This window comes from Podarcis raffonei, chromosome 7, assembly GCF_027172205.1.
Source record: "Podarcis raffonei isolate rPodRaf1 chromosome 7, rPodRaf1.pri, whole genome shotgun sequence".
Taxonomy (NCBI): Eukaryota; Metazoa; Chordata; class Lepidosauria; order Squamata; family Lacertidae; genus Podarcis; species Podarcis raffonei.
Window position 1 is genome coordinate 28233684 of NC_070608.1, and position 23096 is coordinate 28256779.

A 23096-nucleotide genomic window follows, 5' to 3' on the forward strand; every position below is an offset into this window, starting at 1 on the left:
ACACTTTTTAGGCACAGGTCTGAGTGGTTTTTCCTTTGCCTGTCACTTTCCCCTGGAAAACCTGCTCTTTAGCGCTAAAGTGGAACAAACAGCAATCCGCTGAAAATTCAATTGCCATTTGTTCCGATTCAGTGTTAAAGATTGTGTTTCCCTATGGGAAAGCAATGGGGCAAAAGGAAAGGTGGATAAGCCCTGTACCACACCTACATGTGCTTGAATTATTCTTGAATGTAATAAACTGGCACTGTCATTCAAATCATTACACTGGTTTATGCTTCCTAAGCTGTATGGGTCAGCCCTAGACAGTGTGTGAACCAGGAAACCAAACATTAAGTCCAGAAACCCATGTTTTGAAGACTACCCAGTGCTTGACACTTGCTCTGTTTTTGCAACTCCAGGAAGAAATCAAAAACTGGAGATTGCTGAGTGAGTAAATTACACAACATTTGGGGCATAAACATTATCTTGCAATTTTATTTTTAAGAGATACTGACATTGACTGTAATACACTAAGCCACAGCAGGATATGCATCTCACCTGAAATCAATTAACCACTGTATTTAACAACTGTCAGAAGAAATCTGTATTTCTTACAATGCACAATAGACAGAAGGAAGTGTATAGTTGGCACATTCTGCAGTTCATTGAGACTGCTGTCTGCTCTTAAGCTGAATGCAATAAACTGGACAAATGCACTGGGGTGATTGAGATAACAGCAGCTTATCTATTTCCTTATGCTTGCCAAGAAAAGTAGAAATCAGAGAAATGAAATATCAATATTTCAGCTTTTTGGTCCTGCAACAGAACCCTTACACACACTTTTCTTTCCTAGATTTTGCCAGTAGCAGACCGTGTGGTGGTGCAACAGCAAGGTTAGCGCAGTGCAAATGCACCAGCAGGTGCACTAGATGGTACTACTGGTGCGCTTGCACTGTGTGAATCTCCCCGTTGTCTTTCCCCTCCCCCCTACCTCCTAGTAAGCAGCAGCCAGGCATCATGCTGCCTCACTAGATTTCTGTCTCTCTTGCATTCAGGCACACCTACAGCAGAAATTAAGATACCTTGTGTTTATTAAGTTAATAGAGCAGGAGGGAGTCTACCTTGCTGGCCTGGCCCCACACCCAATATGAACATCACCAGCAACTCCATCCTTTTGACCTCTGCACATTTGGCAAAGGTCTTAAGAGGGACCCTAGAGACCTACAATTCACATGATGAGTTTAATGCCCAATTCGTTTGATGCTTTTCCTGGGCAGGGAGGCAGTTCGGGGGCGGGGGGAGCTGGCTTATTTTCATCAACATGTTTTGAATCAGCACACAATAGCCAATCATGTGATTAGGTCTGGCATACTCTTCACATCCCGATTAACAATCAGATGCCGAAAGTTTTGTAACTTTTTATATCCAGAGCTGGTCTTACCATAAACGAACACAAAGCCGTTGATTTGAATGAATTCCAGAAGGAATCCTACTTTCTAGCCTCATGCCCTGTACAGAGTGCAGTGCTAGTTTTTTTTCTAGGAAAGGAGGTGCCAGAACTCACCATGAAAGCTTCCCTTGTTCTCTTATAATGGCAATGGCGCCCATCTGAGAGGTGCCGGAACTGAGTTCTGGTGAGTTCTGGATGAAAAGAAGCCCTGACTTAATGTATGGTCATCATGCATCTTGCTGAAAGGAAATGATTAAAAAAATACATTTAAATGCATTTCAACTTTCATACCTAGGACTCGTATCATCATGGTGTAGGGAAATATTAACACTAATAACAATATTAGTTTTAATCCTCACCCTGCCAAACATGTTCCTGAGGCAGAGTGGATTTTGTTGACAGTTGTTTACAGAGTGCAGACCCGCCAAGTGTCCCTATTTTCCAGGGATGTCCCTGATTTAGAGAAGCTGTTCCAGTTTCTGATTTGATCCCAAAATGTCCCACTTTTCCTTAGGATGTTCCTATTTCCATTGGTGCAATATTGGAGTTATCCAACTCCCTCACCCCCCAAGCCATCTGAAGGGAAGTTCTATACAGTGGTACCTTGTGTTACAGATAGGATCTGTTCCGGACGCCCATCAGTAATGTGAAATGCCCACAACTCGAAGTGCTGTGTCTGCGCAGGCGCGCGGCATGATTTGGCGCTTCTGCGCATGTGCAAAGCATGATTTAGCGTTTCTGTGCATGCGCAAGTGGTGAAACCCGGAAGTAACCCATTCTGGTACTTCTGGGTTGCCGCAGGACGTAACGTGAAAAGATGCAACATGAAGCAGACGCAACACAAGGTATGACTGCATAGGAAAGGGTTTTTTAAATGTTTAATGTTTTATTATGTTTTTATATATGTTGGAAGCTGCCCAGAGTGACTGGGGAAACCTAGTAAGATGTGTGGTGTATAAAACAGTAAAATTATCATCATGGAATGGGACATCCCTATTTTCATCGGAGAAATGTTGGAGGGTATTCTAGCGTATAACTCTCTGTAGCTTCAGATATCTTTGTGCATTTGAGAAACTTGTGTGCAATGCTGCATCTTTGGAAACTTCTCTAGCACCCAAAAAGACGGCGCCACCCCCTCCGCCAAAAGAAGAGAAAAAGGAGGAGAAAAAAGAGGAGAAAAAAGAAGAGGAGAAGAAACCAGAAGAAGCAAAACCAGAGGAGCATTACTGTGATATGTTGTGCTGCAAATTCAAGAGGCCGCCCATGAAAGAATACTTGAGGAAAATGAAGCTACCAGAAAGTATAGATGCATACACAGGTAAGCTGAATGCCTTCTTACAGGAAAGAGCTGGTGGCAGCTGTAAATACAACAAAATTACTGGTAGTTCATACTAATTATAAAGGCCTCTGTTGACATAAGTTAGGGTTGCCATATTTCCAGAAGTAAAAAATCCTGACACAAAAGTTTTTGAGCTTTTTTGAGGGGAAATCGTCCAAAAGCATGGGCAAAGAGTGACACTGAAACACACACTTCCTGGTTCTGTTGGCAAAAACCTGGACATTTTCCCAGTTTTTCAATATTCACCCCAGCCCGGAAATTTCTCCACTTCAATCCTGTGCATGTCTGGGAAATTCCAGATGTATGGCAACCCTGCATAAGTCCTACTGTTCTGTTACACAGACAAGTAGGTGGGTTGGCACTAGTCACTTATTGTATTCACTGGTGAAATTAAGAATGTGCCTTGCCAATTCAATTCAAAAGCCCAGCCCAGTTCATCTCAATTTTTTCAGCCTTGGACTCACTTTTAGCTAACCTGAAACTTGTGACCCACTACTAATTTGAGGACCAGCTACAAGAAAGTGGCCTGCTCAGTCAATGCTTGGTACACAGCTTAGCCAACACGTAAGATGTCGTTGGGTTTTTGAGTTGTAATTAAACTTGATATATCCTTGGGTGTTTTATTTATATATTGAAGGCAATGTATTGTCATGCCAAAAACAGGAAGAGTAATTTTAAGGGTGTGTTTTTTGTTTTTTCTAGACCGTCGCTATATAGGATGGCTGTTTTTGGTTACCGTTGCTTATAACTGGAACTGCTGGTTCATCCCACTGCGATTAGTATTCCCGTTTCAGACACCAAGCAACATGATATACTGGATTGTGATAGACATCTTATGCGATATCTGCTACGTCTGTGATCTGCTGATATTTCAACCCCGAGTACAATTTGTGAGAGGTGGAGATATAATAGTAAGTAAAGGTAGGCAGGGAGGTAAGACACAGAAGAATCACACAATAAGTAGACCCCGTAATGTAGCAGGTAATGTTGGATTTTGACCAGAGGGACCTATGTTCCACTCCCCACTCAGCCATGAGCATGGGCCTCTCTAGTCTAAATTAATGTGACTATTCCTATAATAACTGGCCATATGTAATACTAGATATGACAGGTGAGTTAGCAACAATGTCTGGAGGCCCATGAGTTCCCCATCTGTTCAGTAGAACACATGAGTCTTTAATAGTGTGCATTTTTTAAAATAAAAAAGATATATATGTTGCAGCAGATGATTTTCAAATCTATATGATACAGAGTTTGAGAACTACTTTTAAAAATGCAACTTTCCTGCTTTCTTGATGCATCTTTCTTTTCCACTTTTTACTATGGAAAAGTAGTTCAGCTAGCTGAATAGGGAGATATCTAGTTACCATAAAGGTATGTATGATAAGAATTAAGGAAAATAGAGGGATTAACTTTTATCCATTTTGTATGCCGAAGAAATTTTTTTCTTTCCTTTGATTTGATTTATTACATTTCTATGCCGCTTTTCATTCAAATGAATCGCCAAGGGGCTTGTAAACAATAAATAACATAATAGAACATCACAAATACAACATAAATCGTAATGAATAATTAACAAAATACAATCAATAAAACACTATTAACAAAGCAACTAGAAAAAATAAGCTAAACAGCACATTTTCAACAAAAGGCACATTAGAGGTTTCACAAAGTACTACAGCATTCATAACCTATAAACCAATATTTAAAAAACAAACTAAGCACTGAAGAATTCACACACACACACACACACACTCCACCCCCATGACTCATAACCTTCCACTCTATTCAGTTCATTAAACAGCACATAAACATAATGCCTGTGGCTTCTAGGAATGGAAAGTGGAGCAAGGCAGGTGCCTGGTGACCAGCACAAAGTCTTTGTCATCACTAATAAGGATAAAGAAACCTCCTTCACATGAAGTACAGAAGAATGCTCAGGTGCACAGTTCTGGTTAAACACAATGGGAAAGGCTGTAGCTTAGAGGCAGAGCTCCTGCTTTGCCTGCAGAAGGTCCCAGGTTCAATCCCTGATCAACATCCCATACCCTTTTAAAATGTGGCTCTTTTGGGGGGGTATTATTGGGTAATTGCTTTTATTTTAATTTTATATACTGTGATCTTTTTATTACAGTTACAGATAGGTAGCTGTGTTGGTCTGCCATAGTCAAAACAAAAAAAAATTTATTTTTATTTTTTTTGCAACTCATTCCCAACTTAAAACCATGGAGAGACCTGGTCTGAACAAAGACATTGGATTCTTATCTCATTATACATGACAAAGCCATTTTTCACCTTCTCACCCCTTGCTTTTTCCTGTAAGACCTATTGCAGTCGTTAAGAGTCGTCAACAGGCTCATCACAGCTATCTGCCAATCACCCATTCCCACCACCCTTCTGAGTAATACCCCTCCCCACCTTCTCACTATATAGAAGGATCTGGCAACTTCTGTTTCAGTGTATCTGAAGAAGTGTGCATGCACACGAAAGCTCATACCAAGAATTAACTTAGTTGGTCTTTAAGGTGCTACTGGAAGGAATTTTTTTTTTTTTGTTTTGATCTTTTTATGTGAGCCCACTGAGACCCAGGGTGGTATATGTCAGGGAACTGCCATCAGCTCAGAGGCGAGAGGGGGAAGGGCAGCTGGATTACAGAGAGCCTCCAAAAATCGTGGGAAGCAGCACTTCCTCAGCGGAGGAAGGAAGCCCCGCCTCTATTTTATTTTTAAGAATATTTTTTTATTAACCGACCAATCACATCAAATCAAACCAAATTACATAAATTCCAAATTACACAGCCGAATTTTAAATTTTTTGGGGGGGTACCCATATTTCAAGTTCCGAAGGGGATCCAATCAACTTCTTGCTTCTTACTGCTGTTTTAATGTCCACAAATCTAACCTTATGATGTTCACAGTACTATCCAGTCCTTTCTTATTGTTTTTCCACATCTCTTGTTGTTATTTTCATATATTTTTCCTTTCTCTTTGTGACCTCTGATAGTCTCCACAAGCTGGTTAGAACATTTTGTAATCCTGCGTGGATATTTTTTTTTTTATCCAGTAGTCATATCCAGACGTTTTCCATATAACATCACTTCCATACATCAAAACAGTCTTAGCATCATTAATCTTCACCAATCTGTCTCCTTTCTCAAAACCTCTGAGGAGATTCACCAGGAATGCAGTCTGAAAACAAGTCCGTTCTTCCTCCCGGCTATAAATCCTTTGGCAAGATGGCGACTCCGAATTAATTGCTGCACCATTCCAAAAGCTCTTATTGCTTCTCGATCTCCATAAAGCATACTTTTGGTTAAAGTTTATCTCCACACAGACCTTAATCATCCTGCTTGGGTCAGTTCAACCGACGATTCTAATGAGGAGGGGTTCTTGTAAATCACATAGAAGGAAAGTAAAAAAGGTTCCCCCCCCCCATTCAGTCCCGTTGTCAACATACCCAGCCTTTGGTGTATCTTCATCGTAAAATATTCCTGTTTCTCCAACCCGTCGTCTTCTTTCACAGAGGTCACTTAAATTAGCAGACTTCACTCCCCTTCTTCACTTGAAATATGTGCATTTGCTTCTTTTGTAATTAATTATTCCAAATTGCTGCAGCTAGTGCGCGATCAGAGACAGCGTCTAGGAGAGCCGAGGTCCACACGGGGGCATTCTGCCTAGGGCCCTCACCCCCTTCTTTCGAATTAGGGGGTGATTTATGGGCACAGCAGGCAAGGGCAGTGTTCCCCATTTCCTTGGGGCAACAAGGGAGGCTGCCTACTCCCATAACAGCCTCTTAATTACCCCGTGTGGGTCGGAGAGATGGTATTGTCAGCCATCTTCCAATGCGCCCCCTAGTGCCCCCCCGGAAGCCCCGCCTCTAGTGGGGAAGAGCTGTAAGGCTCATAGGATGCAAGAAAGAGCCAAGACACCGTGCCTGAGCAAAGCAGGGAGGAGGGAGGTCCCCCTTTACCCAAGCCTTCCCTGCGCAGTAGGCTTTCGCACAGAGAGGGGAGGCATCAGCTGGGGGTCAAGAGACTACTCTGCTGGGGAAAGTTTAAGGACCGCCCACTCTCAGATTCTGCTAGTGAGTGAGCAAGACATGGAATAGAGGCATTCTGCATTGTAAATGTTTTGCACCAATAATAAAGCCTTTGAAAAGACCAGTGAGGGACCTTGCCTGATCGCTCTCGAGCAACCACACCGATAGGCATAACAGTATATAAAGTCAATAAATAATAAATAATAATCTCAAGGTAGGGTTGGGAAGAAAGCCTGTCTGAAACCCAGGAGTGCTGCTGCCAATCAATGTAGACCATAGTGGGTTAGATAGGCCAATAGTGTGACACAATGTAGGGCAATTTCCTAAGTGCAATCAAGCCCCACCTACACACAGACAGTAATTTAAAAATAAACATCTAATCATTCTTAATGTTGACAGTTCTAATGCTAATGAGAGCACATTCATCCCGCTTTGTGTGTTCATACAGCCTATGAACCCATACCCCTAATCCAACTGCTCTGAGATTTTTATTCTAACATTATATCCCTCTATCCTCCCTCTATACCTTTAAATATTTTCAAAAATGATATTTAAAGAGAGACTGGAGATTTTCCCCATGCAGAATCATGAAGTTTTAATCACCCCTAAATGTCCACCTACCTGCATAGGCTTCTTCTCAGTCTTGTTTCCTAATGCATATTGTTTATTTGAAAGAAATAACCAAGTGTTAATCTACATATTTGCTTAGATTTCCAGATTTTCTAAACCATTCCCAAACAAAGTTACTAAAAAAGAAACTGTGTCTTGGAAAGAGGTTATCTCCCTACAAACATACAAATCCCGATCCAACTTAATATCCCAGGGTTTGGTGTCAGTGTGTATGACCCCTTGCTCAAGCTCAGCAAAACAAGATTGTGTGAAAGATTGTTTGAGACTCTGATATATGCTGCCTTGAGTTCCAGAGGCTATACATTAAATTTTAAAAGTTAGCTGTAACTAAATCCAAAATCAATTGAATGAGTTGGCTTTGCCTAACTGAAGTCTCATTGCTTTCAATAAAGCTTAGTGACAACTCACATTAGCTGGGTAGCCAAGGATAAGGATTTGGATGTATGCATGAAAACTTGCCTAAAACAAAGGTTTGTGCTTTGAAACCTCAGTCCACAAGTGCTAATGGACTTCAGCTAATCATGTCTAATTTAGTCAGATGCTATCCTGAAATGGTTCTTTGTTTTTGTACTGAGCTTTACCTAACTGCATGTTTTTCCTGCTTCTAATTATAGTCAGATAAAGTAGAAATGAAGAAATACTACCGGAGCACGTTAAAATTTCGGGTAAGTAAATAAGGCACGCTTGCTAAGGGAACAAAACAGTTATTCAAACTATATATCCACTTGGATATGGCTATCCTACAGCTTTGTTGCTATTGTTCTTAAAAGAAAGAATAAACAAGTTGTCCCCCTAGAGGGAGACTGTGAAATTGTAACCAACTTCAGGAGCTTGCAGCTGTTACAGATTACAATCGTGGGAAAGGACTTGTGACCTTGCAGGACAATGTCTTCAGAAGCTCTGTTGGGTGCTTTCTGTAAAATAAATGCCCTACTGGATCAGCTAAGCCAGAAGACGGACTTGATGACTAATGTGACCAGAAATTTTGAACAGGCAGTAGGAAACTACATGGAGCCTAGCCAGGAACTAAAACAGGAGTGTGCTATGACAGCACAGATGAGAGAAGAGGATACTGCTGAATCCTGGGTGTCAGAAATGGAGGGAGCTGGGGCCTGCAGGATCATGAGCCTCTGGATTTGATAAATGAATTTGGAAAAAACCAGATTTGGAAAGATAAAGTTAGGTTTGGTTTGGAAATGGGGGGTTGGAATGACCCTCCCATGCCGGGATGTTTGGACTTTCTGAGTCTGGTAATGGGCCGTCAGATGTTTGAAGCTGTGGGGGCTTTTAATTTTGGAGGGAATCTGAAACAGGTGTTTAAATATCACATGGAGTTTAGTCTGGACTATGGAAATGGGGCTGATCTGTTGAAAAGGGTCAAAAATATTACTAAGCTGGAGTTCCTACGAGTGGAAGGAAAATATAAAGAAGAGCCACGGAAGGGACATGGAAGAGACTTGAGGGCCTCGGATATAAGGACACCAGGTTAATGTGCTAGATAAATGGAACAAAAAGGACTGACAAAATCCGGAACCAGGAGGAAGGGACGCTGGATGAAGATTGGATTGTTTTACTTGTTTTTCTTTTATCATTAGGACTGCTTTAAAATAATTGATGAATGCTAGAAAAATGTTGAAATGGAACTACTTGGTTCTAGTAAAAATGTTTAAAGAATTAGGTTAATGGTATGGTTATGAGAAGTCGGTAAAAATAAGATTTAAGTTTTAAGTTTCAAGGTTTGCTATAAGACAAGATGAAAATAGATTAAGATAATGTAAGGACAAAATATTATGAACTATGGATAGGATTTGCTGTGATAATTATTAACCAGGATACAAGAAAGGGGAGGAGGAGGAGGTCAAAGAAAGAAGGTAATGAAAGTTAAAAACTTGAGAATGATGGATGTATTTTTTCTTTCTATTTTTCTGTTTTGTCTTTTTTTCTTTTTTTTCTTTTTTATAATTTTAAAAAATCTTTAATAAATATTATTATTTTTTTAAAAAGAAACTAGGGATCCATTGGCTAAATCCAGCTTTACAATACCATCATCTGGGCTCAGTTTATTTATATACTGCATGCATTTTCTGGAGTGCTCAAAGTGGTTCAGAGAAAAGAAGAAGGTAACAACAATTTTCTGCATATAGAAAATGTGTTCCATGTACTAGAAAGATAGGACCTGAGCACTCCATTACAGTTTTTAACTACATGAAAATTAATTTAACATTGTAACTGAACTTTTTTCTTCAACAGCTTGATGTGTTTTCCATAATACCGTTTGATGTCTTGTACGTTGTGTTTGGATTTAATGCAATATTTAGAGCAAACAAGGTGGTGAAGGTAAGATGAGATTATCTACTGTTACCCTCAGTCCAGGGACAGAAATCCTACTTGTAAATGCATACTGTTGCTCATCCACAGTGGTCAGGGGAGATTTCCGAATATACACGGCACAGGATGGTATCAAACTTCTTCCAGCTGCACAACACAAATTGGTTGTTTTGAAGTTTATTGGGTCATTCCAATTCTAAATAAGTGGTTTTTGAGCTGAAAAACATGTGGTTCCAGATGTCAGCCAGGTTCCCAGAAGGCATTATATGAACAAACACTGATAACAAAACTTGCCTTTCCGTATTAATTTACCACCAGATGAGTAATTTAAGACATTTTCATTTAACATAGCAAGAAAGATTTGTGTGAGGGACTGATGTGGATGCTTACCTACTCAATCCACCTATAAGCACTGCAAAATGGATCCTTGTACTGTTGGTTTATATGAGGCTAATGGTGGATCCATCCCTCCTTCAGATTGTTGGTGATGGTGCCAGTCTCTTGCTTGGGAAATAAAGACGGGGAACACAACTCTCCCTGATATTGTTTAGAATGTTGATTGTTAGTCTGTGTACTGTTATTTTACTATTTTCTACAGCTTTTATAGTATGAGTCACCCTGAGAATATTTATATCGAAGAGCAACAGAGAAAGCCATCACTATCGTTATCTGATGAAGGCGACATACACACAGTCGCACCTGGTTTCAGTTTTTTAGCTAAAGCAGCCCTCCCCAACCTTGTGTCCCTCTGATATTTTGGACTACAACTCCCATCAGCTCTGACCCAAGGTGACTAATGGTCAGGAATGATGGGAGTTGTAGTCCCAAATATCTGGAAGGTATCAGGTTGGGGAAGGCAGAGTTACAGGAACTGTGGGCTTGCAGCATCTGTTTGCACGCATAGTTCTTCATACAATTCCAGGTGTATTTTTGGACTCCTCCATCTACTCCATAAATTAATCACATTTTGTCCTGCCTTTCTTCCAAGGAGCTTAAGGCAGGAGCATATATGTCCCATCTCACCACCAGATATTTTCTCCTTGCTGCAACCCAGCACCATTGATTAGGCTGGGAGATAGTGTGCAACTCAAGGTCACCCACTGAGTTTCACAGCTAATGGGATTTGAACCTGGGTTTCCTCTGCCCTAGTCTGATCATAACTGGATGGAGTTAGTAGTTCACACATTGAAGATGCAATCCTTGTGTAGGAGTAAGTCACACTGGAAAGAGTAGGACTAACTTCTGAGCAAGCATGCATAAGATTGCCCTGCACATCTGTAAAATGTAGAGTCACTAAATTGTTACAAAATGCTGTTTTTAAAAAGCCCAACCTTTGAGCATGTGAAAAACTTGGATGAAGGGCAATTACTGTTTCCTTCCAATGGGTACCATTTCTAGAAACACATCCTTCTCTCTTTTTTTCTGGCTCCCGTGTCAGTTTATCTAAATTAATTTCAAATTAATGATCTAAACAAACCCGCTTCATTTGTAAAATCTAGAAAGGTAATTATCCAGACTGCCACCTCTCTTTCAAAAAGCCAGCCATATAGAAGAAAGGAAATAATAAATGGAGAGCACCAAAAGAATGTACTCTATCTATGAGCAAGAAACTTCGGTTGACTAGGTAAAATATCACTGTCATCATAATTCATCAAGACCACTGATCTGCTAAATGGAAAAGTATCCTCCATAGCCAAGCTCCTGGAAAAAGTGATATTTAAAATGTCAAGTTGTTTCTGGTTCTTGCTAGTTTAGCAGTATGATCATTTTTAAACCAAAATTTTAAGATTGCCAGAAACAGGCAGTTGTATGTCGCAAAATCCATGTGAGATTATATTCATGTGAGATTATATACAGTTGCGTTTCCTCTCGATTTGCATTCAGCATCTCACGTTCTTTGAATTCAATGACCGACTGGAGGCGATCATGGAAAAAGCATACATTTACAGGTATGTGCTAGATATGCTCCAGTATCAGTGTTGGCATATTTGTAGAGCGTTGACATATTTTAGCATTTTCAGTCTCTGCCATTGGATGGCACAACTTTTTGGTACAGCCTCAGATACCATCTGTAAAATGGGGACATAAAATGGGGATATTCCACAGGCATATAACTCACCAGGGTCCTGTGAGGGTGCTGGAAGCAGGCCTGTGTTGTTAACTGCTTGGAGCCTTAGAGAAAGGCTAGGATCTAAATGAACAGAAAATGTTAATGTCCAAGGCACAGGTTCCTGGTGTGATGCAATGGTGCCTGCATTTGTGAGCAACAACTAGCAAACACTCTTTCATGAACACGGTTGTACCTTTCTATAAATATTTCTAGCTGATTGAATTAGCAAGCCGCAGGGTCCTATGGGAAGCATACTTTACCAGAGCCCCTGTACCTGTTATTAATGGCAGTGATTCATTTGGCAATTGCAGAAGGGGAAGAGAGTTGAGCACCAGCTGATTTTTCCACTCTGTCAATACTGGCCATAGTTGTAAGTCACGGCAGGTGTTAGTATTGCTATTGATCAAAACCCAGGTCTCCAAAGGGAAAACAGGCACAGGAATGTATGTCCCACAGGAATGGCATCAACTGTTGTTTATGTTTTTTACAGGGTCGTTCGAACTACTGGGTACCTGTTGTTTATCTTGCATCTTAATGCATGTCTGTATTACTGGGGTTCAACCTACGAAGGACTCGGCAGCACTAAATGGGTATACGATGGCAAAGGAAACATGTAAGTTCCTTTGCAATGCGTGGCGTTTCCCCAGCCTGCCCACCTTCCCATCTTACTTGCAAGCAAAACCTTCAGAACTTGCTTGCCCTGCTAACTTTTTAGCAGCATTGCTGCTGATTGGAAGTAATGAACAATGCTAATTATATGGAAGGCAGGTGTAGTGAGTGATTAGTTTACCGTTTGGGGTTTTTACGGGTTTATGAGTCAGCTCTAATCACTAACTTAATTAAACATTTAGAAAGCACAAGGGTCGTAAATTAAACTTACCGATTAGGTGTGAGAAGAAGAAGCATTACATACGTAAGAAAACAGCTACGTGGAAAGTTCAATGGAGTACAATTACTATGCAACCTTCTGATTGCAGCAGAACATTTTGCTCCCTTAAGAGTCTTCACAGGGTCATGTTCTGTCATTTCCTTTCATATGGCAAAGGATACATGTAAACATGTTGCAAAGAGAGAAACTCTCCAGTGGGAGCTGACACTGCGCAGTGCAGCTGGGGAAGAGGTGCCAAGTCAATAGCTATTAATTCAACAAAGGAAAAATATGGGGAGGCAACAGCAGGCAGTATATATTATAAGACATGCAATGCATGCAGAAATGTAGCGAGTGCAGCTTTTGCAGACATGACGGCAATGCAGTTAATGTAGGAGGAAAATATGAATCCAGGTAATCCGGGGAGGGGGCTAAATGGCAAAAGAATCGGCTGAGTACCTAGATTTAAAACCTGGGGCTAAACTCAGTCTCTGGCATGTTAGGGACTGGCGGAGCTCTTTAGAGTTTGTGGTGGAGGCAGGGGCGAGGAGAGTGACCCAGGAGAGGGGGTCAGTGATTTATGGGGTTTGGTGCCACCTACAAGGCAGGAGCCAGGGCAGGAGGAGGATGAAGCAGGACACAGGACTCTATTGTGTTCAAAGTACCTGAGCGTTAAAATAATCTGATACAGAACACCTTTGTCCCTCAGACATATCTGGTTCTATATTATGCTTTGTGTTAGATTAACTGAAAGTCATCACTCCTGTTAGCACGGGATGCCAACCATAGAGAGGCTGTATCACTCATTTAAATTTCCCAATGAAACAGGAAGCTCACTATTTGCAGCTATTGGGTTCCTCATTGATCCTCTTGCCTGCCACTTGCTATAAAGGGTAGATCACCTGATACGTTGTTCAAGTGTCTCGCACAGCGAGCAAGGAGTGGTGGCCAAAGGGACCAGGGAGACAAACAGGAGAATCCATGGCTCTTGAATATTCCACACAACTGAGCTTTAAAGGTATACTGCCAGTCCCTGGGTTACAACTTGCCAAGTCTTCCACCAAGGGCTGAAATGCTTTGTTGTTTATACTGGAAAATTACATGTGTGTTATTGCTAGGGGCTGGCTGATTAAATATCCTTACCAACCATACTAGCACTCAGCAGTCCATTCTAAGTATGATTGTAAATGTGCAAGAACTCACACATATATCCTAGCCCTTTGGTGTGCTGTTGGTGTTGTACTAGCCTGTAAATTGCAAATTGCAAATCGTATTTGTCTGACTGTAACTTAGTAGGGTTATAATAACAAAGATTAATTGATTATACTAGAGGGTTTGCTTGACCTGAAGTAGCCTGTCCAGGAGCCTAGTATAGGGATGGGTGACTCCGTCAATTTTGGTTTATCTCAGTTTCTCATTGTTGCAGTTCTCTGCATATCAGTTGTCCACATTTCCACATCAATTTGTGATTTAAAAACAAAGCAAAAGCAAGGTATGCATGAAAATTCATCAGCATTTTAGCACCAATTTCTCCTCATACAGACATTTTTACATGTAATTTTCCTACTATTGACATTTTTGCAAAGCAATTTCCCATAACAAAATGCATTTTTGAATGTTATTTTCACTAATATATGCATTTGTATGTACATTTTATCCTATGCATTTTTGTATACGTTACCTTTTTGGAGTAACTGTACTGAACAAAATCGTAGAAGTGTAGCTTTTGATGGATGGCTGTGCTTTGGTTCTTGTATTGTTTTGGAATGTGTGAAGTAGGTAGGTTTGCATTTAAATGTGAACTGAATAAAAATTTTATCCCATCCCTACTAGTAGATAACAGCCTTGTGGTTGTCACCCTAGCAACAATGCATTGAAACACCTGGTGTTGCCAGATTGAAGTGTTACTGAGCAGACAGACCAAACACCACACATTTTCTGACTGTTAAAATGAGAACCACGTAGCCAATCTGCTGCTGTCTCAAGAATGAACTTTTTAGAACGAGAATTATTTCCTTTGGAATTCAATAGAGTGATCAATAATCTCCCCTGATGTGTTCAGGAACAGCTTTATATGTCTGACACATTTCAAGTGAGGAAATCTGAAGATATGACCGCCAGAGGGTCCAACATACTTTCCATTATTATAGAGTCATGAAATGACAGGCAATGCGCTCACTCGGCTTGTACAGAAATAACCTTGCAGGTGTGCTGCATGGCCTGATTTCAAAAGACACTACAATTGGGTGGGGGTAAAGCAAGCACTGATTTTACATGACTCACTGTTTGCCCCCGGGGGCCGGATCCAGCCCAATCGCCTTCTAAATCTAAATTTTATATAAAATGCATCTCTGGGTTATTTGTGGGGCATAGGAATTCAGCCCTCCACAAGGTCTGAGGGCTCGTTGCCCCCCCCCCCCGTTGGAAAAGTTTGCTGACCCCTGACTTAAATGAATGTTAGGATATTTCCGTTCCACCTTAAAAGGGAGCAGGATGTTTGTATAACAGCCTGCGTAATTTCCTGTCTCACAGGATGTTTATGTTGTAAGTTCCTTTCGTTTTCTCCTGTTTTGCCTGAGCAGTCGGAGCAGACGGTCATGTCTCCTTTGTTCTGACCAATGCCTAATAAACTGTAAATATGCATGTTCTGCTCTCATGCTTGTGCAACTTTTTGCTGTGTGAATTCTGCTGTCAGAGTGTGCACTAAGCCTGAGGCTTAGTGTCGCTGAATTGCTGATATTGCCTGACTACGGGAGGTCGATGGATCGTCCGGCACCGAGCTTGGGGGCTCAGATGGACTTTATCTCCCTGGCAGTATCCCAACAACAGGTTATGGGCCCAGATTCACGGCACTTGCAGGAGAGTAAGACAGCGACAGACTGCAAAAAGGTATGTGCTGGAAAAGCGAAAGCAGAGGCTTTTCTGAATGCCGGCAAGAGTCTTTGATGTCCGGCAAAGACTAATTGGCCTGGGAGCCGAGCCAGAGGCATCGTGATTAATGGGCTGTCGAGATAACACGTCTTTGAAGGCATAACGGCTCACGTAAAAAGCTGGAATGGAGTTTTTCCAAGCTTCGGAGGCCACTGAGTGCCCTAAGTTAAATCGGCACAATTATCACACCTGGGCAGAATGGTGTGAGAGTTTGCTGCGTCAGTTTGGAGTCTGGCATACTATATCAGAAGCCACTCCAGTTCCTCGGACAGAGAAATGGCAGGCCCAGGATTCGAGGGCCGTGGATATTATAGTTTTATCCGTCTCTCTGGAGGAAATAAAGACGCTTGCTGGAAATCTCACGGCACGTGACATGTGGGATGCTTTGAAAAAGGCCCACCAGCCAATAATCCCAGCCCAGTGTTTGAATGCGTCGGAGGTCCTGGCTGTTTCCCAGAATGCTAGTGAATGCAGGGATGCTGAGGGCACCGGTTGCAAGCTGCAGGGGGAGAAGACTGCCACGTCATCCCAGGCAGCATTCCAGCCTCCAGGGGGAGCCAAAGAGTCGGCTGCTGAGAGCTCTGTTTCTCGTGAGAACCAAGGTCAGAGCCTTTGCAGAGGCCGGAAGACCAGATGTAAACAGAGCAAGATGCTTGCAGGTGGCCAGGAGCGGGGGGGCAAGTTGCAAAAGCCCACGCCAGTGGAAAACAAGGCTATGTTTGCTGGCACAGCTCCACCAAAGGCTAAAGGCACGTCTGATGGCCAGGAGCAGGGGGGCAAGTTGCAAAAGCCCTCGCCAGTGGAAAACAAGGCTATGTTTGCTGGCACAGCTTCACCAAAGGCTAAAGGCAAGCTGCAAAAGCCCACGCCGGTGGGAAACAAGGCCAAGGCCAGGTTTGTTATTGACTCAGGGTGCACGCACCATCTCACCAAAGACCACCATCTGTTCATCTCCTTCACACCTCAAGATGGAGAGGTCCAGCTGGCTGATGGAAGGACTTTGCAAGCTGCAGGAGTTGGGACTGTGAAACTTGCAAGTCTGAATACTACCATCAAAGATGTACTTTTTGTTCCAGGAGCTGCGGACAATTTGATTAGTGTACCACAGCTGACTGGGCGTGGTTTTGAGGTTTCCTTCAAGAGGACTGTCTGTGTCATCAGAAAAGGCAAAGAGGACATTTTGCATGCAAAGTTGATGGATGGTTTGTTCAGTCTAACTTATGATGACAATGCTGTTATGTCTAATGCTGATTCTTGTTGTGTTGCACAAACTAACAAGGTTCTTCATGCAGGATGCATTCACGATGCACATCGCAGATTTTGTCACCTCTCTTGGCAAGCGCTAGCCAAGATGCCTGGGTTGGTTGAAGGTTTGGACATCAAACCTTGTAAGTTTCACATGAAATGTGTATCTTGTGCAGAGAACAAGGTGAAGGTTGCTCCAAAAGGCAAGGAGTCTAGCAGGCAGGCTTCCAAACCCTACCAGCTAGTTCATGCAGACCTGGTAGGTCCTTTAGCGCCCTCTTTGGGAGGAGCAAGGTACTTCATGGTTCTAATTGATTCTTTTTCCAGGTACATTCATGTGTTTATGCTCGAGCAGAAATCGCAAGCATTTCCTAAGTTCAAGGCATTCTGTGCTTGGTTGGAGAATGCTCACGGTAAACGTATTGGGTGTCTGTTTACTGATCGAGGCGGGGAGTTCACTTCTCAGCAGTTTGAAGCTTTCCTGACTGAGAAGGGAATCCAGCATGACTTGTCAATGCCTAGATCGCCATGGATGAACGGGCTTGCGGAGAGAGCAAATCAAACGTTGCTGCAAGGATTAAAAACCTTGTTGCATGATGCCAACCTCCCTGAGAAGTTTTGGGGGGAGGCTCTCTCGAATTTTGTTTACACTTTTAATCGCAGGCTGTCATCACCTATAGGCTGCACTCCCTATGAGAAGATGTTTGGTAAGAAACCTAACACCAAGCACTTGAGAATCTTTGGTTCTGACATGTGGGTGCACACCCCACAAAGCAACAAGCTTGGGAAGCGTGGGGCACATGGTTTGTTCATGGGGTACGAAAAAGGTGCATACAGGGTATGGATGACTAACTCTAAATCCATAAAGTTCACAAGGAGTGTTGAGTACAATCCTAAGTGGGGGGGAAATGTGGGAATTTTCCAGAGTTACCCAGAGGAGGATGAAGGTGATGTGAAGAAAGCAGATCATGCTGAGAAAGCTGAGGAAACTGAGGATGAGGATGATGATGATGATGATGATGCTGATCAGAGTTCGGATTCCAGTTCAGTGGGCGGCGCTGCTGCTGCTGTCAGTGACAGTGATGACACAGCAGACTACAAGAGCGCAAAGGCCTCAGTCAGACCATCTGATGAGTCTGACAATGAACTGGAAGAACCACTGTTCACCATTGGTCATTTTTCTCCTAAGAAAGAGGAGATGAGTCCAGAAGACTTGCGTCTGGTTCGCAGGTCTGAAAGGGCGACCAAAGGCAAACCTCCAAAGAGATTTGCTGATGAGTTTGCTAAGACGGCAACTGCTGTTCTTAGTAGCTCAGAGAAGGTGTGGGAACCTTCAAGCTTCAAAGAGGTCCAGGAGTTAACCTCTAAAGATGCTGAGCCTTGGCTTAATGCCATGAAGGCTGAAGTTGATTCCTTGAACAGGAACCAAACTTGGGAACTGGTACCGGTAGTCCCAGGGATGAGACTGGTTGGCAGCAAATGGGTCTTCAAGGCCAAGACAGACCAGAATGGCAAGGTTGTCAGACACAAAGCCAGATTGGTTGCCAGAGGTTTTTCACAGGTACCAGGGCAGGATTACCACGAGACCTACTCACCCACGGTCAAATATGAGAGCATTCGGCTGATGCTCAAGATCGCTGCGGAGGAGAAACTGAATGTCTCCCATCATGACATTAATACAGCTTTTTTGTACGGGATTTTGAACGAGCAGCTGTACATGCTTCCACCTGATGGAATGCAGATACAGAAGGGAATGGTCTGTAAACTGCGGAAATCCTTATATGGTCTCAAGCAGAGTGCCAGGTGTTGGAACACAAAACTCACTGAGACATTGCTCTCTCTAGGTTTTCACCAGGGCAAAGCTGATCCATGTGTGTTTGTCAAGGAGGAGGGGCAAAACAAACTGTATTGTTTATGTTTTGTTGATGATCTTCTGATGTTTTGGAAGAATCAGGCTTTTTACCAAAGCACCCTAGCTCAGCTGAAGGAGCACTTTGACATGAAGGATCTTGGTGAGGTATCCAACTATCTTTCTCTGCAGGTGGAGAGGGACCAAGCAGGTAATTTTCTGGTACACCAAACACAGAAAATTACTGATGTATTAACCAGGTTGAATTTGGTTGATGCAAACCCAGCAGACACACCGATGGTGACAGGTTACCAGGTAGATAGTACTGCTGAAGCGTTTTCTGACACAACGCTGTACAGATGCATTCTAGGCAAGTTGAATTTCATTGCTAGATGTTCAAGACCTGACATTGCTGTAAGCACTAACCTGCTTAGCAGACATGCTAACAATCCTACTGTTCAGGATTGGAAAGCTCTGAAGCGCATAGCCCGGTATTTGAAAGGGACTATGCACTACAGGCTGAGGTTCACCAGTCAGAAGACTGGAGGTCTTTGCAGATGCAAGTTTTGGAAGTGACACCACGGATGGTACAAGCACTTCTGGAGTATGCTACATGTACAACCACTGCCTGTTTGACTGGTTGTGCAAAAAGCAGACGACAGTTAGCCTAAGTTCCTGTGAAGCAGAACTCAATGCTCTGTCATTTTCACTCATGGATTGTGAATGGTTGATGCAACTGTTTAAGGACATTGGGGTTTCTGTGAAATGTCCTATACAAGTGTATCAAGACAATAGATCTTGTTTGGCTTTGCTGAACTCGGAGAGTTGCAAGCAAAGGACCAAGTACTTGCAGATTAAGCTACATCGTGCAAGAGAGTGTATTCAGAAAGGACTCATTCAGGTGTCCTACATGCCAGGAAATGAAATTCCTGCTGATCTGTTGTCTAAGGTTGTTAACAGAGAACAACTTAAGGTTTACGCACAAAGGTTGCAATTGGGTTGAACCACAGGTACTACAGGTTACACGGAAAGGGGGAGGATGTTAGGATATTTCCGTTCCACCTTAAAAGGGAGCAGGATGTTTGTATAACAGCCTGCGTAATTTCCTGTCTCACAGGATGTTTATGTTGTAAGTTCCTTTCGTTTTCTCCTGTTTTGCCTGAGCAGTCGGAGCAGACGGTCATGTCTCCTTTGTTCTGACCAATGCCTAATAAACTGTAAATATGCATGTTCTGCTCTCATGCTTGTGCAACTTTTTGCTGTGTGAATTCTGCTGTCAGAGTGTGCACTAAGCCTGAGGCTTAGTGTCGCTGAATTGCTGATATTGCCTGACTACGGGAGGTCGATGGATCGTCCGGCACCGAGCTTGGGGGCTCAGATGGACTTTATCTCCCTGGCAGTATCCCAACAGCCAACACAACTATGAAGACTGTGTCTCTACAGACACCACCTGTACTTAATAATGACATGTTTAGTGGCACACACACACACACACACACACACCCCTTGTGGGGAACCTGTGGCCCTCTAGAAGTTGTTGAACTACAACTCCCATCATTCCTTATCATTGTCCATGCTAGCTGCAATGAATAGAAGTTGGGATTCAGCAACATAATGATGATGATGATGATAAATAATTTATTATTTATACCCCGCCCATCTGGCTGGGTTTCCCCAGCCACTCTGGGCAGCTTCCAACAAAATATTAAAATACAATAGTCCGTCAAACATTAAAAGCTTCCCTAAACAGGGCTGCCTTCAGCTGTCTTCTAAAAGTCAGATTTCCTTGACATCTGGTGGGAGGGCGTTCCACAGGGCGGGTGCCACTACTGAGAAGGCCCTCTGCCTGGTTCCCTGTGACTTCGCTTCTTGCAATGAGGGAACCGCCAGAAGGCCCTTGCCTCTGGACCTCAGTGTCTGGGCTGAACGATGTGCGTGGAGACATTCCTTCAGGCATACTGGACCAAGGCCATCTGGAAGACCACAGGATTCCCATCCTTGTTCTAAATAAAACCATAAAGTAATACTTTTTTTTTAGTTCATTAATTATCAGGACTAGTTGCAGTGAGGAGGTGGAGGGAGGACATTTTTCCTGATTCTGAAATTCAGAATAATACAGAATAGTATTTCTGCATTGGAAACCTATGTAGAAGAATAATGATATCAAAAATTGTATTCTATCTACAGGTATCTAAGATGTTACTACTGGGCAGTTCGCACTTTAATCACTATCGGTGGGCTTCCAGAACCAGTAACCATGTTTGAAATCATCTTTCAACTTCTGAATTTCTTCTCAGGGGTCTTCGTATTTTCCAGCTTGATTGGTCAGGTAAGCAAAGGCATTAATGGTTAAACTGACCCTTAAGTTTAAGATGTTTCCAGCGATCTGTGTAATTAACATTTAGTCTTCACATCAAAATATGAGTTTTTACTAGAGAGAGACAGGTACAAAGATGTCTAGATATTCACCTGTATAGATCTCCCCCTCCGTGATGTCTGTTGAATAGATAAACTTCTAGAACCATAAATGGCAAAATTCTATGGTCTGCTCTGAATGTTGATGTTCAAATATAATAAAATAAGATACTCATGGAAGCAGTATTTATATGCCCTTGTTTTTCTGAGGGAATCACTCCTTGGAAATTGTTATGAGGTTCCCATATATAGAGTCAAATGGGACCATTGATCCATCTAGCCCAGGACTGATGCCCACTAGAAATTGTTCTCCATGGCCTCAAGCAGATATGGCGCACTGGAATGTGTGTTGGGCTAGGACCTGGCTCAGCCATGAAACTCACTGACTGGCCTTGGGCTAGTCATGGTCTGTTAGTCAAACCTACCTCACTGTTGTTGTGAGGATGAAATGTGGAGGAAGAGAACCATGTACACACTCCCTGGCATGGGAAGATATTGCATCACTGGCTCCTCTGTATAACCTGGAACTTCTGACATTGCTGAAGCAAAGGTGGAAAGTATGTGCACCGGAAGCTCCAAGATCATCTCGGAACACACCATCCAACATGCCCTTTTGGCTTGCACTCTTTATAAAGACTTGAGGAATGAGGTTATCATCCCTCTTTTATTGTCCATTCCGGGTCGCCCAGCCCCTGCCACAGTGTCCTTTCTCTTGGCAGATCAAGATGACCAGGAGACAGCAAAGGTTGCAAGGCTTTTAGCTGGGGCAATTAGAATAAGATCCACTATTTGACTATTGATTCAAAACCTAAAATGTATTTTATACAATTCACTTTTTTATTTTTTGTATATCATATTGTTGTTCTATTGCTAAGACCAATGGCTGACACAAATAAAGATTCATTCATTCACCATCCAACACACATTCTATGGTGGTCTTCCATATAGGTATACCAGGGAGAAAATCCTGTTTAACTTCCAGAAAACACTGATGCTCTGTAATGTGACCAAACCATTTAGAAAGGGTTGACACCATTCTTCTCATAGTAATATCTGATATGAGTTTCATGGTGCCAAAAGAAATGAAAATGTATTGTTGAAGATGGTTTTGATGCTGTTATTGACTTAGATGACCCATAACAAATTTATGAAACTCTTGATTTCCTCATTGTCCTCACCTTTACTGCTTATTATCTTGTTGGGGGCCAAAATTGTCTTGGCCTTTTTGAATCATGTTATTTTAAAATCAACATTTTAGAAAATCACTCCCACCCAGCTCCCAGTCTCTTTATTGGGAAAAAGGGAAGTAAATATTATCCTGGAGTAATAAAAAAACAACAACAGTCAGGCCTGGTTTGTCCTCTACAAAGGCTAATTTGTTGTTTATCAAATGGATCTTTCTACAAATTAGCTTAGTTGCTGAGTTGATTGCTATTGGGAGTCAGGAAACAGCTTGTGAGCATTTTGAACGGTGCACGAACTCCATTTGCAAGTAATCCTATATATGTCTACTCTGAAGTAAATCCCATAGAATTCAGGTAAGTGGAAATGGGCTTACAGTTTTAGACTCTGTTAATATCACTGCCAATTTCACTCTGTGCTTGGCAGCTAGTCTTATGTTTCACGACGGACTGCAAACACACAGGTATGATTCTGGAGGCTCTTGTTTATTTGGAGAGCATACTAACTGGTCTTGTGTAATCAGGCAAATACAATTTCAGCCCAATCCTCCTGTGCTTCTTTATAGTAGCATCATTCCAGAATAAAGTCAATGAATCTTAGGTGTCCAGGGGCTGACAGGAGAATGCAGGTCATCCACAGGTCAGGAAAAGGACATAAGACATGAAATGCAGTTAGCATTTATTCACAAAAGTGAAAACACATCTGGGCTAGTATCCCCTAGTTGAAGACATT

General features: G+C 42.3%; 1 protein-coding gene across 1 annotated transcript in view; it reads left to right on the forward strand.

Annotated features, from left to right (window-relative positions):
- The window catches only part of CNGB3 (cyclic nucleotide gated channel subunit beta 3), a 93510-nt gene that overhangs the window by 58383 nt on the left and 12031 nt on the right, over nt 1-23096 (forward strand). The window contains exons 7-13 of the mRNA XM_053395821.1: nt 2541-2747; nt 3471-3683; nt 8055-8101; nt 9687-9773; nt 11649-11713; nt 12365-12487; nt 20955-21096. Coding sequence (XP_053251796.1) covers nt 2541-2747; nt 3471-3683; nt 8055-8101; nt 9687-9773; nt 11649-11713; nt 12365-12487; nt 20955-21096 — 884 coding nt within the window. The remainder of the gene's footprint in view (nt 1-2540; nt 2748-3470; nt 3684-8054; nt 8102-9686; nt 9774-11648; nt 11714-12364; nt 12488-20954; nt 21097-23096) is intronic.